Source organism: Myotis lucifugus, unplaced genomic scaffold (genome assembly GCF_000147115.1).
Source record: "Myotis lucifugus unplaced genomic scaffold, Myoluc2.0 scaffold_628, whole genome shotgun sequence".
In the NCBI taxonomy this organism is placed as follows: Eukaryota; Metazoa; Chordata; class Mammalia; order Chiroptera; family Vespertilionidae; genus Myotis; species Myotis lucifugus.
The window spans coordinates 44,315-64,937 of record NW_005871676.1 but is presented as its reverse complement, the minus strand read 5'-3'; the positions used below and the strand labels follow the sequence as shown (position 1 = coordinate 64,937).

The following is a 20,623-nucleotide window of genomic DNA, read 5'->3' as shown; positions in this document are numbered from 1 at the left end:
AGATCACAATACGAGCCATCAGCAACCACACAGCCAACTACCACTGAAGCAGCAATCAACAATACCCCTTTCAAAAAACCAGCAGTACATCACCACCACTACTGATGTTGTCACCAAAAATGAAAAATGAACTACCAACAGCAAACAAACATCATCTTCAGTCACCCAACTCTGAATAGCAGTGACCACAAACTGCCATTATTCCATGGATCTACCCTCTGGATCAAAGCAACCAACCACCATCCATCAATGTTCATCACCAGCTGGCACCGAAAACAACCATCACCACTGCCAACCCACCCACGAGAACCATTGTGACCACCAACGTGCAACAACCAAGAGCAACATCATCACAACCAATGTCACCAACAACCCAACAGCTCAGCAGTTACCTTTCAACAAAAACTCCTCTTCAGCCACTAAGAATGAGTCACCTCCGCACACTGTGATCACTAACTCCAGCCATGAATAAGCTATGAACATTGTTTCACTGAACCTTTCAACACTCCCTGCACCTATCACTCCTCCAGGCAGATGTCAGAGGTATTGGCCTCATGGATGGGTCCCACTCTTTTTTCCTGCTGTGGTCCTCTGGGGGGAGTCTCTCCCTTCCCAGACTCATTACGAAGCAAACATTGACTAAGCATTTTCCACACAGCTTCCTTGGGAGGGGCTGCTTTTCTCTCAAGTAGCAGATAATTTCCTGTGTTCTTTTGATCAAAGCCTGCCCATCTAAGCTCCCGAGTCTTCCTGGCTTGGCTCCTTCTTGGAAGAGTTTCTGTCCCAAGCCCAGAGCTCTAGCTGATGGCTTAGTTGTAAATTACCCAGGTGGATCTTTGGCCAAAGATGCCCAACTTGTCATCAGCTTTCTGAAGTAAGATGTCCTCTCAGACTAACACAGATGCTGCCTCTTGGTCTACCTCCCTGCCTCCACCTTGTCCAGCTGCTTGCTGCAGCTGCCAGAAGTCCTGCAGTTGTCACCACTGGCTCTGTGACTGTTCCAACCCCACGCCCTCATTGACAGGATGACAAAAAATGAAAGTTGAAGTGGTTGCAGATGCATGGAGCTGTGGGGGTGACTTTACCACCAGCTCAGGCTCTCTTTTAATGTGTTTGCTTGATGCCGTTGGCTCTAAACCCATGACTGTGACAGACTCCCCACAGTCACTATTAGACCTCACCCTCACAGGCAGGACGCCTTTGCCTGCAGTGCCTTCCTTGCCATCCTCACATGGAAGGGTACCAGTGGTGGTGCAGATACGCTGTATCTCACATCTGCTTCTGGGATTGCTGCAGCCAGCCCACCCGTCACCACCAGGCATGCTGTCACTACACTGTGCCCCACCACCCATTTGACACAGCTTCCCCCTGGTGTGGACTCAGAGCGGCTGAACCCACAGACCCTCTGAAGTTCCAACTGAGAGGTTCTCATTCGACTTCCAAATATGGCCTATGTGGGAACTAAGGCCCAGAGAGGGGAATCGACTTTCCCAGGACCATACGGGGAGATAAGGCACCAAGCTGAGTTGGAAACCAGGTTTCCTAAGCCCTAAGAAATGGGTATGTCCCTGTCCTTGCAGACACTGGATCCCTCAGGGCCACCTTCAATCCTCCATTTCTTGCCCCCCTCCCCCCCATCATTATTCTGGCATCCTGTCCACCATTAGATGGGAGTTTGGTCCTGGTGAGGGAGCACATGAGCTGCATGGAGGGACCCCCTAAAGGGCCTGCTGTGTTCCATTCACATGGCTGTACTTTCTGATGGTGGCTTCCAGGGCACCTCCACCTGACTGGGACCCCAACCCCTGCACTTCAGGGCCCACCTCCTTGAAGGACTTACCATGGTGGGGGTGGTATCTGGGTTCCAGGCGGTGCTTGAGTGGGTTGTGGTAGGGGTGCAGGCTCAGGGGGTTCCGGGGGGTGGTTCAGGCATGGCCCTGCATCTCCTTCACCAGGCTCCCAGCCCTAGTTCCTCTTACAACAGCCCCCCCTTTCACTTCCTTTGGCGGGAGGGGCCGTGGCTACTGGGGAGGGAAGCTAGGCCCGGGGGGCGGGGAGAGAGCTCCAGCAGCTGGCAGGGCTGAGAGCTGGCTGTTTGGGGCTCTGAGCCAGAAGGGAGAGGTCAAGGGTTGGTGGAAGCAGCTGCCAGACCCCAGAAAGCCCCTTCTCCAACTCCTTGGGGACAGGGGTTGCAGGAAGGAGCACACAGGTCAGTTGGCTGCAGTACTGACCACTCTGTTCAAGGTGGCCCCCAGGAAGCATTTGGGCTGCCCAGATCTCTACAAAACTGCTTCCGACACCGGTCTTCTCTGGGCATCCTGAATGAACACCTGCTTTCAGAGCGGCTTCAGATGGTCCTTTATGACAGTTTTGCACGTGCCCCTGTGTCAGGGGAAGGGCAACGGGAGTGGCAGGTACAGGAGCCAGGTGCACTTGGAAAGTCCAACTTTGGAGGTCAGATCTGGAGTTAACAAACCCTAGCTCTGCTACTTCTGGGGTCCCCCTATTTTCTCATCATAAAACGGGGATGCAGGCCTCTCCAGCAGCATCTGGCAGAAACTGGAGGCATAAAATGTGGGCCCATGTCCTGATCTTTGGGAAATCAGCAGGCCACATACTGGTCTCCTCTTGACAACTGGGGAAATGGCAGTTCTGAGAGGTCATCACCTCCCCGTGCCACACAGCAAGGAGGCAGTGGAGGCAGCAGCCTTGCTGCTGGGAAAGCCCGGCAGGGAGCGGGGGTGGGGTGGGGGTGGGGGAATGCCTGTGGCCCAGGGTTGCACAGCATCCTACCTAGAGGTTGCCAAGGTGTGTCTTCCCCTCGTGGCCACATATGAGGAGGCACCTTTTTCTCTCTGAGTTGCTTGTGCATCTTTGCTGGCGGGATCGGTTTGGCACCTGCAAACCTCAGCAAATGCCTCCAGGCATTAAGGGTGAATACTAGGCAGGAGGACCTCCACTCTGTTGGCCATAAGGGAAGGCAACCTTGTGCTGAGGGCAGGTAAGTTGGAGCTAACCAGATGGAGAGGGAAGGGGAAGGCACACCTGGCCGAGGAAACAGCTCAAGCAAAGGCAGGTGTGGCTGGAGCTTTCAGAGTGACCAGGAGTGTTGGTGGCTGGGTTCGCAGGTGTCAGACCCCGAGACTGTGAAAGACTCTGCAAGAAGCCATACATTTGCCCTAAGATCACTGGGCTCTAGTTTGTGTTGGCAAAAGCCCCCTTCCAGGCTGCCGGGCTGCTTGCAGTCTGGGTCAGGGACACACACACACCAGGTGCACAAATCTACACAAGACAGAACTTTATTGATGTAGCACTTCCTGGCAAGGGGTGTGCGGGCCCCAGGGCAGGGCCTGTAGCACCATGATGGGGGTGAGCAACCGGGCAGAGGTTGGGTGGATCTTCCCACCTCTTACCCACCCCTGTAGCTGGTGTTGTCAAGGGGAGGGTGCTAGGAAGTCGTGCTAATTCCCTTTCCCCATGGTGGACAGAGACCCCCTCCAGCCCAGAGTGGAGGGAAAGGGCAGTGTTGGGGATCAGGGCACTGGCTGACCCCCTCCCCCACCCCCACTCTTCACAGTATGTATTCCAACCAAAGGTGGGGGATTTTAGGGGGCTCCCTAGGGGTGGGTGGAAAGAGCGCTAGTCAAACAGTCGTTCCCTTCTCAACCCACCCGGAGGGGGTCTCACTGTGAACTGGGAAAGGAGCTGAGGAGGGGCCCTGGGGATGGCCAGCCCCTCTCCATCTCCCAGCCAGGGCCCTGCATGGGTTTCCAATAAATAATTTCCGCTTCATCTCACCCTTCACTCCCAGCTCCTGCCCTGGCGGGCTCCTTCAGACTGGCCAGCTGCAGCCGGTCCCCTCCACCCCCAAGCTGGCGCTCAGCTGTGGCTCAGGGGCTGCTTGTCCCCTAGCGGCCATGGCAGGTTTTGCAGCACATCTGGCGGAAGTAGGCTCGGCTGCAGAACTGAAATTTGAGCACTAGGGGGCAGTAGGCGACCTTGTTCACATCCTTGCACTCTGCAGAGGGCGGGAGGGGGTTGGGAATCAGGTCTCGGAGCCTCTGGGCTCCACGTGGATTATTCCAGGCCACCCCTCTAATGCAGCATCCTCTCAAGTGAATATATTTTTCACTCCCTCACAGATGAGAAAGGAAGGCAAGAGGTGGAAGGTGAACTCAGGCAGTTTGGTTCCTGTACCAGGAATAAGTACAAAAATTTTTACTTTGATAGGAAAAAAAAGGGAATATTGAAAGAAGTGGTTCTCAAGGGGATGTGACTTCACCCTCCTGGCGATGTCTGGAGACAGTTTTGGTTATCACCACTGGGGGGAGGGGTCCTATTGGCATCAGGCAGGTAGAGATCAGGGATGCTGCTAAATATCCCACAATGCACAGGGCAGACCCATGACAAAGAATCATGTGGCCCAACACGTCAATAGTACCTGAGGTTAAGAAACTCTGATTTAAAGAAAGAATATTAGGCAAATAATGCATTATCAGTGGAGATGAATAAGTCGAAGGTTATGGAGGTGGCTGGGGGAGTAACCCCAGTTTGGGCTCCAAAAGGATCAGGTGCCTAAAACGCTGGGCACACAGTGGCACTGAATACATGTCTGTGGTGAGGGGATGGTGCCGGCTGGCCTGGGAGATGAAAAGGCGTTCAGCGGTCGGGGAAGGTCTCTGGCCAATGGTCAACCCCACACTCTCCAGTGGCTTCCTCTGGACAGGGCCCTCCCGGCACCCCTGGACCTCCTGCCCACATACCTTCCGGGCTGTCCCCAGGGGGCGCGCTGTCGCACTTGGCCTCGCACTGCTGCGTGGCTGGGGGGCGCAGGGCCTCCGCACACTCGCGCGACGGCTGGCCTGTGTGGCTGGAGCAGCGCACGGCGCGCTGTTGCTGTCCGAGGCCGCACTGCACGGAGCACTGTGGGGCACCTCGGATGAGCCGCCACCCAGCCGCCCCTGTCCTGGCCTCCATCCCCCAGGGTGGCCACCTACCTCGCCCCACTCCCCTGCCACCCAGCGGGCAGGGGGACAGCGGCGCAAGTTGCAGCGCATGGTGGCTGGCGGCTTGGCTGCGGGCGGGCAGTGCGCGGCGGGCAGCGTGGCACGGTGGTCTGCGCTCTTGCAAAGGACTACGCGGTGGCGGAGGCCTGGCCCGCAGCTGGGGGTGCACTGCATTGGAGGGCGTTTCATGCTTAGTAGGCGGCCACCCCGCCCTTCCCCGCCGCACCGGGACCCGAGAGGTGCTGCCGGTCCCTGGATGGTGAGGAGGCCGGCTCATCTCGGACCAGTCGAGGGGGGTCCGCTAGGGCTGGCGGGAGGGACTTGTGACTACAGAGGTACCTCAGGGGGCACCCGGCACCCAGGCCCTGCCCCATGTTGCACAGGGAGTGGGTCGGCGAAGTGGGAAGGGGCGGCTGACCTCCGACCAGTCCAGGGCGGCCCACTCCGGCGGACAGGTGGGGCCATGGCAGGCCTCCAGGACGGGCGGGCGCGGCTGCGGGCAGGAGTTGTCGTCCAGTATCTTCTCCTCCGCGGCGGACACGCGGCGCAGACACACCACCGAGCGGCTGCGCACGCCGGCATCACAGCTGCGGCTGCAGCGCGACCAGTTCCCCACAACCCAGCTGTGGGGACAGGGGGCTGACAGTGCAGGCCGGGCACCTGCCCCCGCACCGGCTCAGCCTCCTCCCCAGCAACCAGCCTCCTTCTGGAAACAGCAGCCCAAGCGCCCACCTGGGGCAGGGCGGCACAGCACCCGAGAGAAAAGCACTTGGCTGGGGAGCACCCACTCCGACCCCAGGAGAGCGGTCACCCCAATCCCGGGACCACGTGCTTCTCTGATCTCAGCAGCACTGTCACCCGCAGGTACTCACTCGGGTGGGCAGGGCTCGGTGTTGCAGGCCCGCTGCCTCTTGGGAAGCTTGCTCTGGGCGCTGCAGTGGTGGGGGGCCACGGCTGAGCTGTCCAGCTGGTTGCGGCATTCCACGGCCTGCACCTGGCTGCCTGGGGGCAGGTGAGAGGCCCGCTCAGCCCTGCCCCATCCAGAGGGTCAGGTGACTAGTGCCCCCCGGGCCCCACCCCTGCCCTCACCACCGGCACATTGGGCAGAGCACTTGGTCCAAGGTGAGTAGTGCCAGGAGTAGGGGGGCAGTGCATCACGGATGATGGGGGCGTTGAATCGGTAGCGAAGGGCAGGCAGCTCTGTCCTGGCCAGCACCTGGGGTGGAGGGTGCATCAGAAGGAAGTCAAGCTTGGAGTCCCCACAAGGGTGCCATGTCCTCCTGCACCTTGCCCCACCATTACCATGATGATGAGAGAAGCATTGATGGGTCCCAGGGCTTCTAGACTCTGTGTCTGATTTGGCCCAGGTCGCAGCTGAAAGGTGGTCCCAGCCAGGGACAGGCGGTGGGGCTGAGGGGTCCTGGGCATCCCCTCCAGCAGCAGGGACTCCTGGTCCCCCTTCAGGGCTGGGGATAGTGTAGGAGTCAGAACTCCAGCCAAGTTCACCCCCAGTCCTCATCCCCTCACCTCCATCTCACCCAAGTGACTGAGGGAGAGGTTCAGGTCCTGGATGAAAATGTGGATGGAGCCTTTGGGGATCCAGACGACTTCCTCGTACCCTGGACAGGGAAGCTAGGTGTCACCTACTCGGTCCGCCCCACACCTGCCTGCCTTCAGCCCTGGATGACAGCAGCTAGCCATTACTGTGCTAAGTGCTTCCAGGGACATCACACTGCACCCCCAGCTCCAGCCCTAAGCAGTAGATGTGTCATCATGCCCACTTTACATGTAACAAAACTGAGGCTCAAAGAAGCAAAGCTAAAAAAAAACACACAAAAAAACCCCCAAAAGCAAAGCTACTTGCCCAGGTTTGACAGGAGGTAGCTGGGCTGGGATTTGAACCTGCCTTTCTAACCACCAACAAGGCCGGATCTGCCCCGCCCTCCACCCCCTACCCCAATAAACAGCAGGTATAGGCCTGGGTAGAGAAGAGGCCACTGTGGAGGCCCCAACCCACACAGGTGACATGGTGGTCTTAGCCCTCAGAGTAGGGGTTGCAAGGCTTATGGGGCCTAAGGACCCCTGTCTCTGCCCACATGTGTCCCAAGTCCTGGTTTAACTGCCCGACCTCTGCACTAGCTCCTGAACCACACTTGGGCAGGAGGCCCCCTGGATGGGGCAGGGGAGAGATTTAGGTCCCCACCCCCTTGGATATTTTAATTGCCAAGATTTTGGCTCCAGAGCCCAAGCCAGTCCCTGACCCTGATCTGGGGCATTGCTGGGTCCTCAAGACTTCTTGGGGTCTCAACACTCCACTGGGTCCCTGGGTCTGAGAATTTGCTAATCTTGACTAGTGTGGTGGGGCCAGCCACGCCCCCAGCCCAGGAGGGAGTGTGTCAAGGAAGTAGGGGTATCTTACCAGCCCCAGGCAAGGCCGGGCTGAAGACCCCCTCAATGGTTTCGCAGGCACTGCCATCACCCCCACACACTCGGCACTTGTCCTCCCGCAGGTCGGAGCCCAGGACCCGGTCGCAGCCCACGTGCTGGGGAGGGCAGCGGTGGTGGGGGTGTCAGCGAGGTGCCCATTCCTCCGTCCCCATCCCTTCCCTCTCTGGAAGTCCCTTCCACCTTGCACTCGCCGCTGACACAAATGTCCACCGTGTCTGGGCGGCAAGGTGTCCCGTCCACCACGGCTGCTGCCCTCTCCGTGTAGAAGTTGAAACCTTCTGCTAGGCAGGTGAGCGAGCAGGCCTTCACGCCCCCTGGGGGGCATGGTCCCATCAGACCAAGGACCAGGAGGCCCTGGGGCTCCCTGCTTGCTCCCTGGGGGAGGTGAGGCCAAGAGGGACAGACCCCAGATCCATGAAGACTAGGCAGGCTAGGTAGATGGAATGGGGGTTCCCAGCATTCAGTCTGGCATTCTGGCTCCTTGAGTGAGGGGAGGGCTCAGGGCAGACCCCAAGATGCTGTATCCACCTGCTGTTGGATGCTCGCACGGCTTCCTCAGCCCCCGACTCACCTCCTCGGTATGTTTTCCACGTGTAGAATTTTCCACGGAAGGGGACGCTGTCAAATTCAGAGCACTGCATTTCCCTAAAGTCCTGGGAGCCAGGGGGACAGTCCTGGGGGCACGAGATGGGAGAGGGAGGGAGGCCAGGTGTCCAGGGATGGAGTTAGGGCAGAGGCCTAGGGCGAAGAACTAATGCGCAGAGCAGAGATGAGTTGGAGGAGTGAGGCTGGAGGCAGGGAGGTCGGGAGGCCAGGGAGGAGGCTGTGAAGGGTTGGATGGTAGCTAGAGCTAGGTCCAGGCAGTGGGGCTGGAGGGACAGGTGCATTTGAGAGGGACTAGGTGACTTATTAGATGTCACATGCAAGCTGGGGATGATGCCTAGGTTTCTAGTTTCAGACCTGGGGCCTTTCTTGAGAGAGCAGACCTATAAAGGAGCAAGGCAAATTGGGGAAGGTGCCCACCTCTTTGCGAGTGTGAGGGGCATGTGGACCCCTCAGAGACAGGAGCCTACCCCTCATCAGTAGCTCTCCACCCTCCTAGCACTCCACGCTGTCTTGTGTTTATTGGGTGTGTGCACACGAGATGTGTTTACTCCAGGACGAGCCAGGGGGGTCCCAGCATTAAAAAGGGGCAGCGGAGAAGCGGAGAAAAGGAGTGCAGCCTAGGAGGGGCTGGGAGCGCAGGGCTTGGTGATGCAGGCGAGGCGGGAGTTTTAGGCAGGAGGCACAGCCCTGGTCAGAAGAGGGCTACTGGGCTGGTGCCAGAGAATCCAGAGACAGCTCTGGGGCAGGGCGCTGGGGAGACTGGGCCATGCAGGGAGTGGGTGTGGAAGACTCATCTCTGCAAGAATTGGAAGGAGCCCGGCCGGTGTGGCTCAGTGGTTGAGCATTGACCTATAACCAGGAGGTTGAGGTTGGATTCCTGGTCAGGGCACATGCCGGGGTTGCCAGCTGGATGTCCAGTAGGGGTGTGCAGGAGGCAGCCGATCAACGATTCTCTCTCATCATTGATGTTTCTCTCTCTCTCTTATATATAAAAGAGCCCTAGCTGGCTTGGCGCAGTGGATAGCGCTTCAGCCTGTGGACTGAATGGTCCCCGGCTTGATTCCGGTCAAGGGCAGGAGGCAGCCAATCAATGATTCTCTCTCATCATTGATGTTTCTATTTCTCTCTCCTTTCCTCTCTGAAATCAATAAAAATATATTTAAAAAAAAAAGAATCGGAAGGAGCCAGATCCCCCGGGAGGCGCCAGGGGGTAACTGGGCCTGGGTGGGACGGGGCATGTGTCGAGGGGCAGGGAAGGCGGAAGGCCTGCAGCGGCTCCTTGGAAGTTGATTTATGACTTTTTTCCTCTGAGGAACGGGGCTGGGGGAACTCACATCAGTGTTGCAAGAGCGATGCCGCCGTCTCTCGCCCAGGCAGTACTTGCCCCCGATGGTTGGCCTGGAAAGGGTGGGAGAGCAGGAGAGGATGGGGCAGGGGAAGCAGGGGCGGCCCCCCCATTTCCTCGTAGGGGGTCCTGAGGACTGACCTGGGGCTGTCGCAGTGACGGCTGGAGGAGGACACGCCACCACCGCAAGTCCGGCTGCAGTCTCCCCACGGGGTCCACGGGCCCCAAGCCCCATCCACGCCCTCAGGTCGTGACCCGAAGGGGACGCACACCCGCTTGTAGCACCACTGTGGGAGGGGTGAGTCCAGCTCAGAAACCCTCAGGGGATTGGTGCTCCCCTCCCACCCAGCCAGAGGCCTCAGCTCCCCTGGAATGGGGCTGAAGTGGGACCGAGGTGGGGCTCGAGGACCAGGGTGCAAACAGATGGCATAAGGGCGTGGCCACGGAGCCCGACGCAATGTTCAAGGGGCGTGAAGCTAGCACTGGGACAATGGTGCGGGCGGGGCTGGAGACGGTGTGGGGGTGTGGACTCAGGTTAGGGGCGGGACCGGCAGGAAGCAGGCGTGGCCAGAGACCACGTGACCCTGGAGGCAAGGCTGGGTTGGGGCGGCCCACGGACAGGGGGCGGGCCTCGGCCTGCGCTCACCCCCTTGTCGATGGTGTGTGTCTGGCACAGCGTGCCCTCTGCGGCCGGGATGCTGTTGGTGATGCACCGGTTGCTCTTGCTCAGACACCACAGCTCGCTGCAGACCTCCTGCGGCCGAGATGCCCGCTCAAGCTCGCCCTCCTCCCGCAGGAGGACCCAGGCTCACTGCCGGCTGGGCAGTGGGGCCCTGGGTCTCAAGGCATCTTCTTGGATACTGTGGCAGGGTATGGCCTGGGCCCTCCTCTCTGCCTACATACGCACTGCACTTATTGAACACCTATGTGTGGCATACATTCCCGTAGGCATCATTCTCCCAATTCCACTGCGAGGAAATCAAGGCCAGGTCAGGTCACTTGCTGAAGCTTACACAGCTACTAAAGGGCAGCCTGGTTATCAACCCAGACCTTTGACTGAAGGGTCTATGATGTAACCCCTTATCAGTTCAGTCCCTGGCATCTCCAGAGTTTCTAGAAGGAAACATGGGGTTGCTGAGGAATGTAGAGGAAGGATTCTGGATTCCTTTCTGGGATGGGCAAAGCAGCCCACGGAGGAGCAGTAGTTCAGAAAGATCAGGCCTGGAGGTGGCTCAAGTCAGGGGCCCCGTCTCTCACTTCTCTCCAGTGGGTGGTTCTCCTTGTTCCCTTCACTTAAACTGGGGACGTTCTCAAAGATTTTAATCTATGAAGGGTTGGGAGAGGACAAGGCCAGGCTGGATCCGTGTGGGACTTTCCTCGGAATCCTGCTTGGGCTGGGCCAGGACCGAGCAGCAAGTCCTACACCAGTCCCAGGAAGTCACTCCAATCCTTTAGGTCCAGGTTAATATCACTGGACAAGCCCCATTGGGTTCAGGTGTGGCCAAATCGTAGGTAGACTCTCTCGCTCACATCCTGCCCCAGGCCCCAGGATCTTGCCCCTGTGACGTGGAGACCCTCCAGTCTCCTGTCTGTAATCACATGTAATCTCCTGAGAACGGGATCCTTCCAAGCTTCAAAGGTGTGGTACTGGACCACTCAGTGGCCACAGGAAGGGACCTTTTCTGGGTCAGCTTCCGTGAGAGACCTGTACATACATGAAAAATTTGGAGGGTTGTCCTGAGACCTCCCTCAAACACCCTCCAGGGTCCCTGCCTTCTGCCCCTTCAGAGGATACTTCTCTGCTAAAAACTCAGCCTGGTCTTCTGGCTTCACATGGCTTGCATCCTGGCCATTTGTAAAAATATCACGTGCTCTGACGCCTCCTGGAGAGAGTGCCTATCCCAGCCCGGCTTTCCCTCCTCCTCACAAGGACACACTGTGGAATATATGGATGCTTCCACCCCGCCACCTGCAACACATTTGCCCCCTCTGGGCTACAGTTTCCTCATCTACAAGATGGGCCTTGCCTACAGAAAAGGTTGAGAGGCATGAGACAGAGTAGATATGAAAGGGCTTGCACAGATGCCCTGCTACCGAGTAACAATGACCACAGCTAACTCTGGACCAGACACTAGGTAAGCCCAGCTCCTTAGACATAGTAACCAATTTACATGTAGTCAACGACTCCCCTCCGCCAGGAGGGCAAGGAACACATTCTTTGGAAAAATAAAAGGGAGAATCAATTTAACCTACAGCTCGCACTGATCCATGTTTGCTGTCTGGCACTTCCTCCCCTCCCCCACCTCTATAAAATTTGGTCCTAGAGACCTGGATTTAAATACCAACTCTGGGAAAGGCACTCTCCCCATGCCTCAGTGTCTTCCTCTGTAATGTGGGGACAATAGGACCATGAGGAGCTTAAATGAGATGATGCATATCACATACTTAGCATATAGTGAATGCTCAGTAAATGCCAACCGTGATCATTGTTAGGGTACCTGGGGCACAGCAGATGCTCAAGGGAGCTTCAGAATTCTATTGGAACTCATTAGAGGGTGCTATAGTCACCAGACAAGTTAGGGTGTGGGGGCAAGAGAGGAATGTCAATTACACATAAATTGATCCAGGGTTTACCTCCTTGTCTAGCACTGAAATGAAGTGAGGGCATTTTAACAGCTGCCTACTCCCTGTTTTGGGTTAACATGGCCTTAGCTTGGACATGGCCTTGCAAACTCTGACCTTCTGAGTTTGGAGGGTGTGAAGTATTGGGACTGGGTTAGGCTACTAGGGCCGAGGCTGTGAGGAGGTGGGGAGCGTGTTTTGGGAATTAGGGGAGGTGGGCAGTAGAGGGGCAGACTCCAGCTGAGCTGGTGGCCCTGGTGGCTGAAGCAGGAGGCCAGCAGGCTCCAGCTCCCCAGGGGAGGCTGGCTGGGAGAAGGACCCTAGCTGGCTTCTTTATGTATAGCTGGGGCTTTGGGAGCTGAGTCTAAATTTCAGGAAAGAGTTGGGGAGTAGTAATGAGGTTCAGAGCTCGTCCAGCCAAGGACTGGGGCCAGCAGATCGGTGTACCGGTTGGTAGGGGATGTGGGGAGTGCAGACAGGGTGTCTCTGGAAGGCTCTGTTCAGTTCTTTGCCATGTGGGGAAAATGGTTCTTCCCCAGGGAAGCGATTTCCACCATGTCTGAATGTTTGGGTAAAAATGGCCAGTTAGTGCTCCTGGGACTCTAGTCCTGCCGCAGCCTGATATGCTGCACAGAGGGTGGCCTCCCAGTCTCCCCAGCCCAGTTCCCAATCAGGGGTCTGGAGAGCCAGGAGATCCCACTCTTGTCCCCAATCTTGTCTGATTGTGACATTTGTACAACCCAAGGCCCCTCTGTGCCCCTGGGCCCCATGGGGCTCACTCCTCTTCCTGGCTCTCCCAAACCCACTGCCTGGGGTGGGGGTGCCCATGTAGAGTCACCCACCCCTGCAACCCCCTCCCCTCCCAGGAAGGAAAGCAGGAAGGCTCTCTCTACCCCGTATTTACACTGACGCGATTTGACTCCATGCTGGAAGCGGCACTGCTCATCGGCATCGTAGGCCTGGCCGGGCGCCACGGTTGGGTACACGAAGTCCTGTCTGGGGGGCCGGTTGTTCAGGCAGAGCCCCAGACCTGAGCTGTGGCAAGAGGAAAGCAGCTGTCATGCTGGGGGGCTGCAGGCCAAGAGCTCAGGGGGTCCGGCTGGGTGGGGTCCCGGGGAGCAGCCCCTGCAGGCGATACAACCCTTCTCAGAGGCAGCCCTGATATCCAGGGGACCCCCGCCCCACAACACGAGTGTGAGCCTATAGGCAGGAAAGGCAGGTCCATCCTCACTCCAGGAAGCTGGTGATGTAGTCGCGGCTGCAGGATGACCACACAAATGGGTTGGTCTTCATGGTAATGTGGGCAGCCATGAGCTTCGCTGGGTCCTGGCCCCGGGCCCCGCAGCTGTTCCCTACGCCGTCGTGGTTCATGCCAAACCTGGGGAGAGGAGTACTGGCTCTGCTGGGGTGCCGATGAACCTGCTGGACCCTTCTGTCCCCCCCGCTCCTGTGTCCCCGGGCCTCACGTGTGTCCGATCTCATGGGCAATGGTGAACGCCGTGCCAGGCAATATCCTCATTGATGCTGCAACTTCTCTCGCGCTCACACATCCCTCCCACAGGGCCAGACTGGGAAATGGGCACGTGGGTGGGCTGGTGGCCCATCCACCCTGGCGAGGTCCCCACCTCACAGGGCGGGCACCAGCCGCCACCCAGCCCACTGCCTTCATAGGTGCCAGAACCTAGGGGCATGGGTACCTAGTGTGCCGCGGGGTTTGTTCTTGTAGATGCAGATGTCATAGCTGTGGAAGGAGAGGGGGGCGATGAGGAAGCTGGGCTGCCTCCCTAAGCCCCGATGATGCCACCATGCCTGTTTCTGGGGGTTAAGTTCTGCTTGGGAGTGCTACCTGCCTCTCACCCGAAGCCTCACGCTCTGGCTGCAGCCTGCCTTGGGGATAATGGGGGACATGACTGACTGAGAAATGAGTGAAGGAGTGCATTAGCACTCAAATGGCCCAATACCCGCCTTCCCAGATTCTTAGGCTCCCAGCTGCCCCTCCCATGTCTGGCTCCCCAAGGGGGCAGCTGAATAGTGCCAGCCTCTCCATCCCCTAAACTACCCGTTCCCCTGGCCCACATCTTGGAGGCCTCCCCAACCCTCACCGCGTGATGAGCACCGCTGTGTCATGGTTGGCCACACCGTTCTCCGGAATGGCGTTGCCATGGCCGCTATGGTTCACAATGGATTTCTGCCACTTACAGAAGCTGTCCAGTGACTTCCCGGCATGGTGGGTGATCTCCAAAGTGGGCTGAGGATGGACAGAGTGAGGTGCATGGGCGCCAGCCATCCCAGAAAGGGCAGGCGGCACTGGTGTGCAGGGAAAGGGGTGGGCCCCCCCGTACCTGGTCCTCTGTGAGCAGGATGAGCCGTGTTACCAGGATATTAACGATGTTTCCCAGACTCGAGTCTTGGAAAAGTTTGGCAACCTGACCTCCAAGAAACAAGAGAAACGGAGTCTTAAGAGGGGCCCAGAGTAGCAAACAATGAAAATACAATGACAATAGCTCGCCTTATCAAATTCTTACTGTATGCCCAGCCTCAGGCTAAGTCTGTCCATATATCTTTGCATGAGTAGATACTATTATTCCCATTTTGCTGATGAGCAAATTGATGCACAGAGAGATTAGAAAATACAGCTGGTAGGTGTCATAAGTGGGATTCAAGTCTGGTAAGTCTGCCTGCAAAGTACTGGTTGCTTGCCAGTACATTTCTTTCTGACTCACCCTTGCTCAGCTAGTCAGTTTTTTTTCGCCCTTCATCCATCCCCTGCCAACCCCCTGGCTTCCTTGAGTCTCTGCCCAGAGATGGCCTGAGGGATGTGCCTCATTCCGTGGCTATCTAAAGACACCAATTTGAGCATCACTACAAAAAGGTGGAAGTGTGGGGGCAGAAAGCTCTAGAGATAGTGGTCAGAGGGAAGGAGGTTGTGGCCCAGGGGTGAGAGGGCACAAAAGATGCAGGTCACACCATCAGTGATCCTGGAGCCCTAGGATATCAATGCCCCAAAGTGGAAACCCACAGAAACCCTAGCAGTTTCTAGCAGGTGTTAGGAAATAAGGGAGAGAGGCAGGACCGAGGAAGAAGTAGTGGAATCAGATACGCTGTCATGTGAACATTGAGCCATCTGTCTGCTGAACTTTTTCTTTCCCTTTTTGCTTCAGTGAAACAAGAGCACCACTCATCAAGCCCTATTATGTGCCAACTGCTCTATCTGGTTTCCCTCCCACCAACTCTCATGCTCTGTTGTAGATACTATTACAATCCCATTTTACAGAGGGGAAAACTGAGATTTAGAGGGGCCCAGAGTCTTGAGATCTAATATGGCTACTGAATGCGGATCAGCGAGGTCAGCTGTATGAATTCATAGGTAAGTGTATGAGTGAGAACTCTACATGCATACAGATGTGTGCCCGTGTGTGTACTGGTAACCTCAACAAGTACCTGCAAGCTGCATGCTGATTTTTATATAGCAAACAACTATGCAACTCTTACTGTGTACCCAGTGCTTTATCTAGTCACTGCATCCACCTTCGTCTTATGAAGCGAATACTATTATGATCCTCATTTTACATATGAGTGAGCCAAGGCAGAGGTGACGTCATTTGTCCGAGGACATACAACTGAAAAGTGGCAGAGCTGAGATTTCAGCCCAGGCTGGCTGGCTTCAGAGTCCATGCTCCGAGGCGCTGTGCTCTGCAGTCTTCCTTTCTCACCCTGTCCCCGCTCCATTCTGTTTCTCTAGCCTCAGGTAGCAGTTGGGGGTGGGACGGTGACACCCTTTTCCTGACCTCTGGAGGCTGGCTCCAGGTTCTTGGGGCTTCATTCCCTGGGAGGGGGAGGCACTTACAATGTTCATAATGGCTAGCACGTACTGTTCCACATCTCGGCGCCCGTGGTAGGCCACCATCATCTTGTCAGCCACGACCAGGGTCTCCACGTAGCGCTCCCGGCTGACGGAGCGCTTCAGACCCAGCTGGCTGCGCTCTGTTTCATTGCCCAGGGGCCTGGCAGGTGGCGGCTTCAGGGTGCGCAGCCACCATGGCCGCCCCTTCCACGGTTTCTCATCTGGATGGATAATTTCTGGTCATTACGCTGCTTGCTCTTTTGGTCCAATTCCCTGTATGCTGATCCACCTGCCCAATGGGCCGTCAAATATCTTGTTCTTTTGCTAGTGGGTATTTCAGTTGTCCAATGTCTGGTTCTAGAAATGCTCCATTAAGTGGATATCTGGTTCTACACGATGTGGCTACCCTACTGAAAACTGGCTGGCTGAACAGCTGCCGGGCACAGCACGACAACTATGACTACACAACTTCCTGACAATCCACCACCTGCATGTCTGTGTGTAGCGGCTGGACTCACTGCTGGAACTGTGTGATTGTATGTTTTCTTGGCCTTCCAAATATGGAGCTTTCTAATCAACACACTGCACAACTGTCTGGCTACAGAACAAAACAGCTGCTTTTGATGGCCCAACTGCCCAACTGACTGTTAGCCTGTGACACCATCCAGCTTTCTGTTTGTACAACTGACTGTGGTTGTCTGTCTGCCATAGCCTCTCCAGTTATACAACTATTGAATGTCCCAGAGCTCTGCAATGCCACCAGACAGCCACAGTTTTCTAGCCAGACAGTAATCCTGGAGATGGTTTTATACCCAAGCACCTGTATGGCTATCCAGCTGCCTGTCTTCTGCTGGACCACTGGACTATGGCTGTTCCCCACTGTTCCACTGTCTGACTGATGCCAATCCTCCCCTCACGTAGCTGCCTGCCGACCTTCTGGATAAGAGACACTGCTGCCTACCTCTGTCTTACAGTAAAGATGTTGTGCAGCCCCTTTGCCCGTCCCCAGAGACAGATGTACCTCTCACTCCACAGGCTGTGTCCAGGTGGGGGTGACGCAGGGAGGAACGCTTGTACACCACATGGGGGCCACTCTCCTCCGGGCCCTGGCCCCTTTTGGTTCCACTTTGTAGAGGCTCAATCAAGTATTCTTCCTCATCTGCCACAATCAGGCCATGCTGTGGGTGGGGGAAGTGGGACAGAGGGCATGGATCAGTTCCTGGTCCCCAGGACCCCTGGAGTCATATCTCTTTATTTTGTTCCTTTTATCTTCCTGGGTTTAGGTTGCTATTCCTTTTATAATCTCTTGAGAATGATATTTAGCTGATTACATTTCAGCCTGACCTAATGCTATTCATTTTCCTTTAAGCACTGCTTTAGCTGCACCCTAAATGAGCTAATTCTTTTGATTAGCTCAAAATGCTTTAAATATTTCCATTGTGATTTCCTCTCTGACTTATATTTAGAAGTGTTTTTCTTAACTCCCAAACTCATGGGCATTTCCTCCCTGCTTCCCAGAATCCTCTGCTTACCAGGCCCCCACAGGTGCTGATGGCCACATGAGAGCTGTCAGCCTGGCCCTGCAGGTGGCCAGCATAGAGGCAGTGGGGCCGGGCAGCCCTCTGCCAAGCCAGGCCCTCCCGTGTCCAGTACTCCACAGAGACATGTCCTGCTAGAAGGCGCGAGCTGTGGGTCAGGTTCAGCAGGAAGTGGGTGCTGGGTGCAGCCACCTTGTAGAAGAGACGGGACTCTGCTGCAGGCCCTGTGCCCCGACGCTGCCTCCGGGAGGCAGGGGGCGAGAAGGCCAGCAGTGCCCCGTTGTCATCCACTCGGGTGGGGAAGGCGATCTCATAGTTCTCCAGGCTGGACAGGAACTCATCTGTAGGTGAGGATCAGAGGCCTGGGGTGGGCCCTGGGAAGGACCCCTGAGTCCTGGCTGCTTGTCTGTAGGGCAGGTGATGCTAGCCCCACTGGGTTACCAGCTGCCAGACTCGGGACTTCCTGACCCAGGGCCTCCCCACTCTCCTCCCCCGACAACCACAGTCCCAGTCTCACCCGATCCCTCCATGGCTTCTTGCTCCCTCCCCACCGAGGGCTCTGGACCACCCCTACCTTGAGACCGGAAGGCGTGTGTGACCTCGAATGTGAGGCCCAGCCCCAGGGCGAGGGCCCAGCGGAGGATCTGGCAGGCGGGAGCCATAGAGACCACGTGTCCACATGTCTCTCCCCTGCCTCGGCTGCCGGCAGCCCCCACAGTGCCGCCTTCCCTGTTCACAGCCTGGGCAGCATCACTGGGCTCCTGGGAGGGAGGAGCTGGGTCAGGAGGGGCGTGATCCGCCCAGCAGACACTGTCAAGGCCCCTCACAGGGCTGACGGGGGACCTGCAGCTCCTTACTCCCAGCCTGGAGGGTCCCCAAGGCATTTCCCCTGGTTGGAAGATTCCAAATGCATTTCCTTACCAAGTAGCTCCCTGTTCCCACCCCGAATCCTCCCTGCACTCTTGGCTCGATGAACACCTACATGTGTCTGCTACAGGCCTGAGCAATTTCACACCATTTCACTTCATTTCTGCAATAACCCTGGGAGGATCCATTCACTGGGTAATGACTGAGCATGATAGGGACACAATGCCTGCTCTCCCTTTTTGGGCTCAGTCTCCTGGGTGTGACAGATGACAGACAAGTAAATAAAGAGTTCAGATGTGACACGTTATCTGGAAGAAATAATGAGGAAGCTCAGAAGCAGAGGTGCGAAGGATGAGTAGACACCAACCATGTGAAGAGACAGGAGATGGTGCACCAGGCAGAGAACAGCAGGATCAAAGGCCTGGAGGCAGGGAGGAGCTTGTGGATCTTGGACCACAAGGCTTGAATACAGGGGGCAGGAGGCCAGAGGGGAAACTGGCAGATACTCTTGAAGGCAGGTCAATGTAAAGTTTCGGCCCAGATTAAACCTGAGGCTAGGGCTTGGCTCCTCCCTCCCCACCCCATTTCCCGGGCTATGCCTTTGGATGCTCTGCCATAGGTAACACTATTTACCGCGCCAGCAGAGCTGGAATCCCTTACAGCATGGTCTGGGTCCCCGTGATGTCTCTTCAACCTTGCATTTCCAGCTAGACCCAGTCCTGCTTCCTCTCCCTTCAGATTCTTCCTGGGAGCTCCAGGACTGCTGCTCCCTGCCCCAGGCCAGCCTACACAGACGCCACTTTGGGCCACCACTCTGTGCCAAACCCTCCTGTCCCTTCTGTCTCCACCCTCCTCCCTCTTAATCACACACTGTCTTGTTTTCTTTGCAGCCTGGCCAAGTCTGGGAGCTGATCCCCAAACAGGGCAGTTCAGCTCCAGAGGGATAGAGCCAGGTTTTCTCTAAGATACCGACTGAGAAGCCAACGCTTCCCGCTTCTGCTTGGACTCCTCCAGTGATGGGGAGCTCACTCTCTGGCACTCTGTGACCCAGCTGCTCCCTTCAGCTGGGCTGAGGTTTACTGCTTGGTTTGCTGCTGTTGTTTTTTACCTCTGGGGGCTTCAGTTAGTGCCACGGTGTCAGATCCCTGTGCGCCAGCCTCTCTGGGCCTGTTTCTTCTTCAGAGTCTGGGCAGGGAGAGGGCAGTGAAGAGGAGCTGGGCTGGGTGTGGAGTTCAGGGGTCACTGAGAAAACTCTGCCCTTTTTTCTGGCCCTGGAGAACCTCCTCTTGGATTTCATCCTTCCTTTTTCCGAAGCACACCACCCCTCTAATCTCCCTCCTCTCCTCTTTTGCCAGCCCCTCCCTCACTTCCTATTGCCTCCTCTCCCCTATTCCATCCTGAGAGGAGCAGCTCTGGGATCAAAGCCCTTCCTGGTGGACTCCCCTGGTCCTCGCTGGCTAGGCCCTTCCCCCAGGCTAAGGTGGCAGCATTTTCATTGCAAGTGAGGCTGGAACCCTCCCCACTCCTGTCCCTCCTCCTTTCCCCGCGGTGCGGAGTCTTCTCCCCTAAGTGGCTCTGTGGCTCTGATCCTGGCCGCTCTGTCTTTTTGCCTCTCTTCCTGCTCCAGCCTCAAATCCTCATCCCTGTTCTGAGGCTGAACCCCTCCTCCCAACAACTTCACACCCTCTTTGCGCTTCCAGTTCAGGTGGGATGTGGGGGACAGTGCTGACGGATCCAGCATAAGTGGGTGGAGGGAGTGGGAGTGGGGATGGGGAGATAGGGGCCTGGAGGGGGAGGGCACACAGGTGTCTGTAGGGGAAGGCAGGGGAGAACCCCTGGGACAGTGGCCCAGTCGGTGGGGTGGTTGGGAAGTGTGACCTGCCCAGGGAGGGCGTTGGTGAGGCCACTAGAGAGTCAGTGGGCCTGGGGGGGATAGGGGATTCCAGGGCTGGGGCCTGGCTGGGACAAGAGATGTCAGCAGGGGATTTCTGTGGTGTGTGTGTGGCTGCAAGAGCGTGACTGTGTATGGGTGGAACTGTTCTGTGACTGTGTGCGGTGTGTGCCCATGTGACCCTGTGTAAGGCTGTGTGTGCCTGGGTGGCTGTGTGTGGCTGTATGTGTGTGTGTGTACCCAGGCCAGGCCAAACCCCCAGCCCCTCCTCCCAAAGGCAGGAGGGAGGCAGGCAGTCTGGGGGAGGCTGCCAGCAGCTGGAGGAGGAAATGCCGCGGAAAAGGCCCGGAAACAGAGGCTCCATCCCCTCCCCGGGATCCTGGAGGGGCCCGTGGCTCCACACCCAGACCTCCTGGGCAGCTAGCAGGACAGGGCTGCCGGGCCTCCCTGTGGAGG

At 57.0% G+C, this 20,623-nt stretch overlaps 2 protein-coding genes across 2 annotated transcripts in view; both read right to left on the bottom strand.

The window, feature by feature from the left end:
- MYO1F (myosin IF) overlaps positions 1-1,967 on the bottom strand; it is a 32,184-nt gene extending 30,217 nt beyond the window's left edge. Inside the window, exon 1 of the mRNA XM_023746116.1 lies at positions 1,841-1,967. Coding sequence (XP_023601884.1) covers positions 1,841-1,843 — 3 coding nt within the window. The 5' untranslated portion in view covers positions 1,844-1,967. The remainder of the gene's footprint in view (positions 1-1,840) is intronic.
- A 1,316-nt stretch (positions 1,968-3,283) lies between these two features.
- Positions 3,284-20,623, bottom strand: part of ADAMTS10 (ADAM metallopeptidase with thrombospondin type 1 motif 10) — an 18,422-nt gene continuing 1,082 nt past the window's right edge. Inside the window, 25 exon segments of the mRNA XM_014447216.2 lie at positions 3,284-4,018; positions 4,764-4,923; positions 4,998-5,174; positions 5,425-5,629; positions 5,879-6,008; positions 6,096-6,222; positions 6,309-6,472; positions 6,545-6,625; positions 7,426-7,549; positions 7,635-7,768; positions 8,026-8,128; positions 9,395-9,458; positions 9,547-9,692; positions 10,052-10,159; positions 12,921-13,062; positions 13,259-13,405; positions 13,494-13,532; positions 13,534-13,595; positions 13,717-13,768; positions 14,130-14,275; positions 14,370-14,453; positions 15,875-16,092; positions 16,893-17,049; positions 17,404-17,750; positions 17,984-18,170. Of these exon segments, the coding sequence (XP_014302702.2) occupies positions 3,909-4,018; positions 4,764-4,923; positions 4,998-5,174; positions 5,425-5,629; positions 5,879-6,008; positions 6,096-6,222; positions 6,309-6,472; positions 6,545-6,625; positions 7,426-7,549; positions 7,635-7,768; positions 8,026-8,128; positions 9,395-9,458; positions 9,547-9,692; positions 10,052-10,159; positions 12,921-13,062; positions 13,259-13,405; positions 13,494-13,532; positions 13,534-13,595; positions 13,717-13,768; positions 14,130-14,275; positions 14,370-14,453; positions 15,875-16,092; positions 16,893-17,049; positions 17,404-17,750; positions 17,984-18,071 (3,315 nt within the window). The 5' untranslated portion in view covers positions 18,072-18,170 and the 3' untranslated portion in view covers positions 3,284-3,908.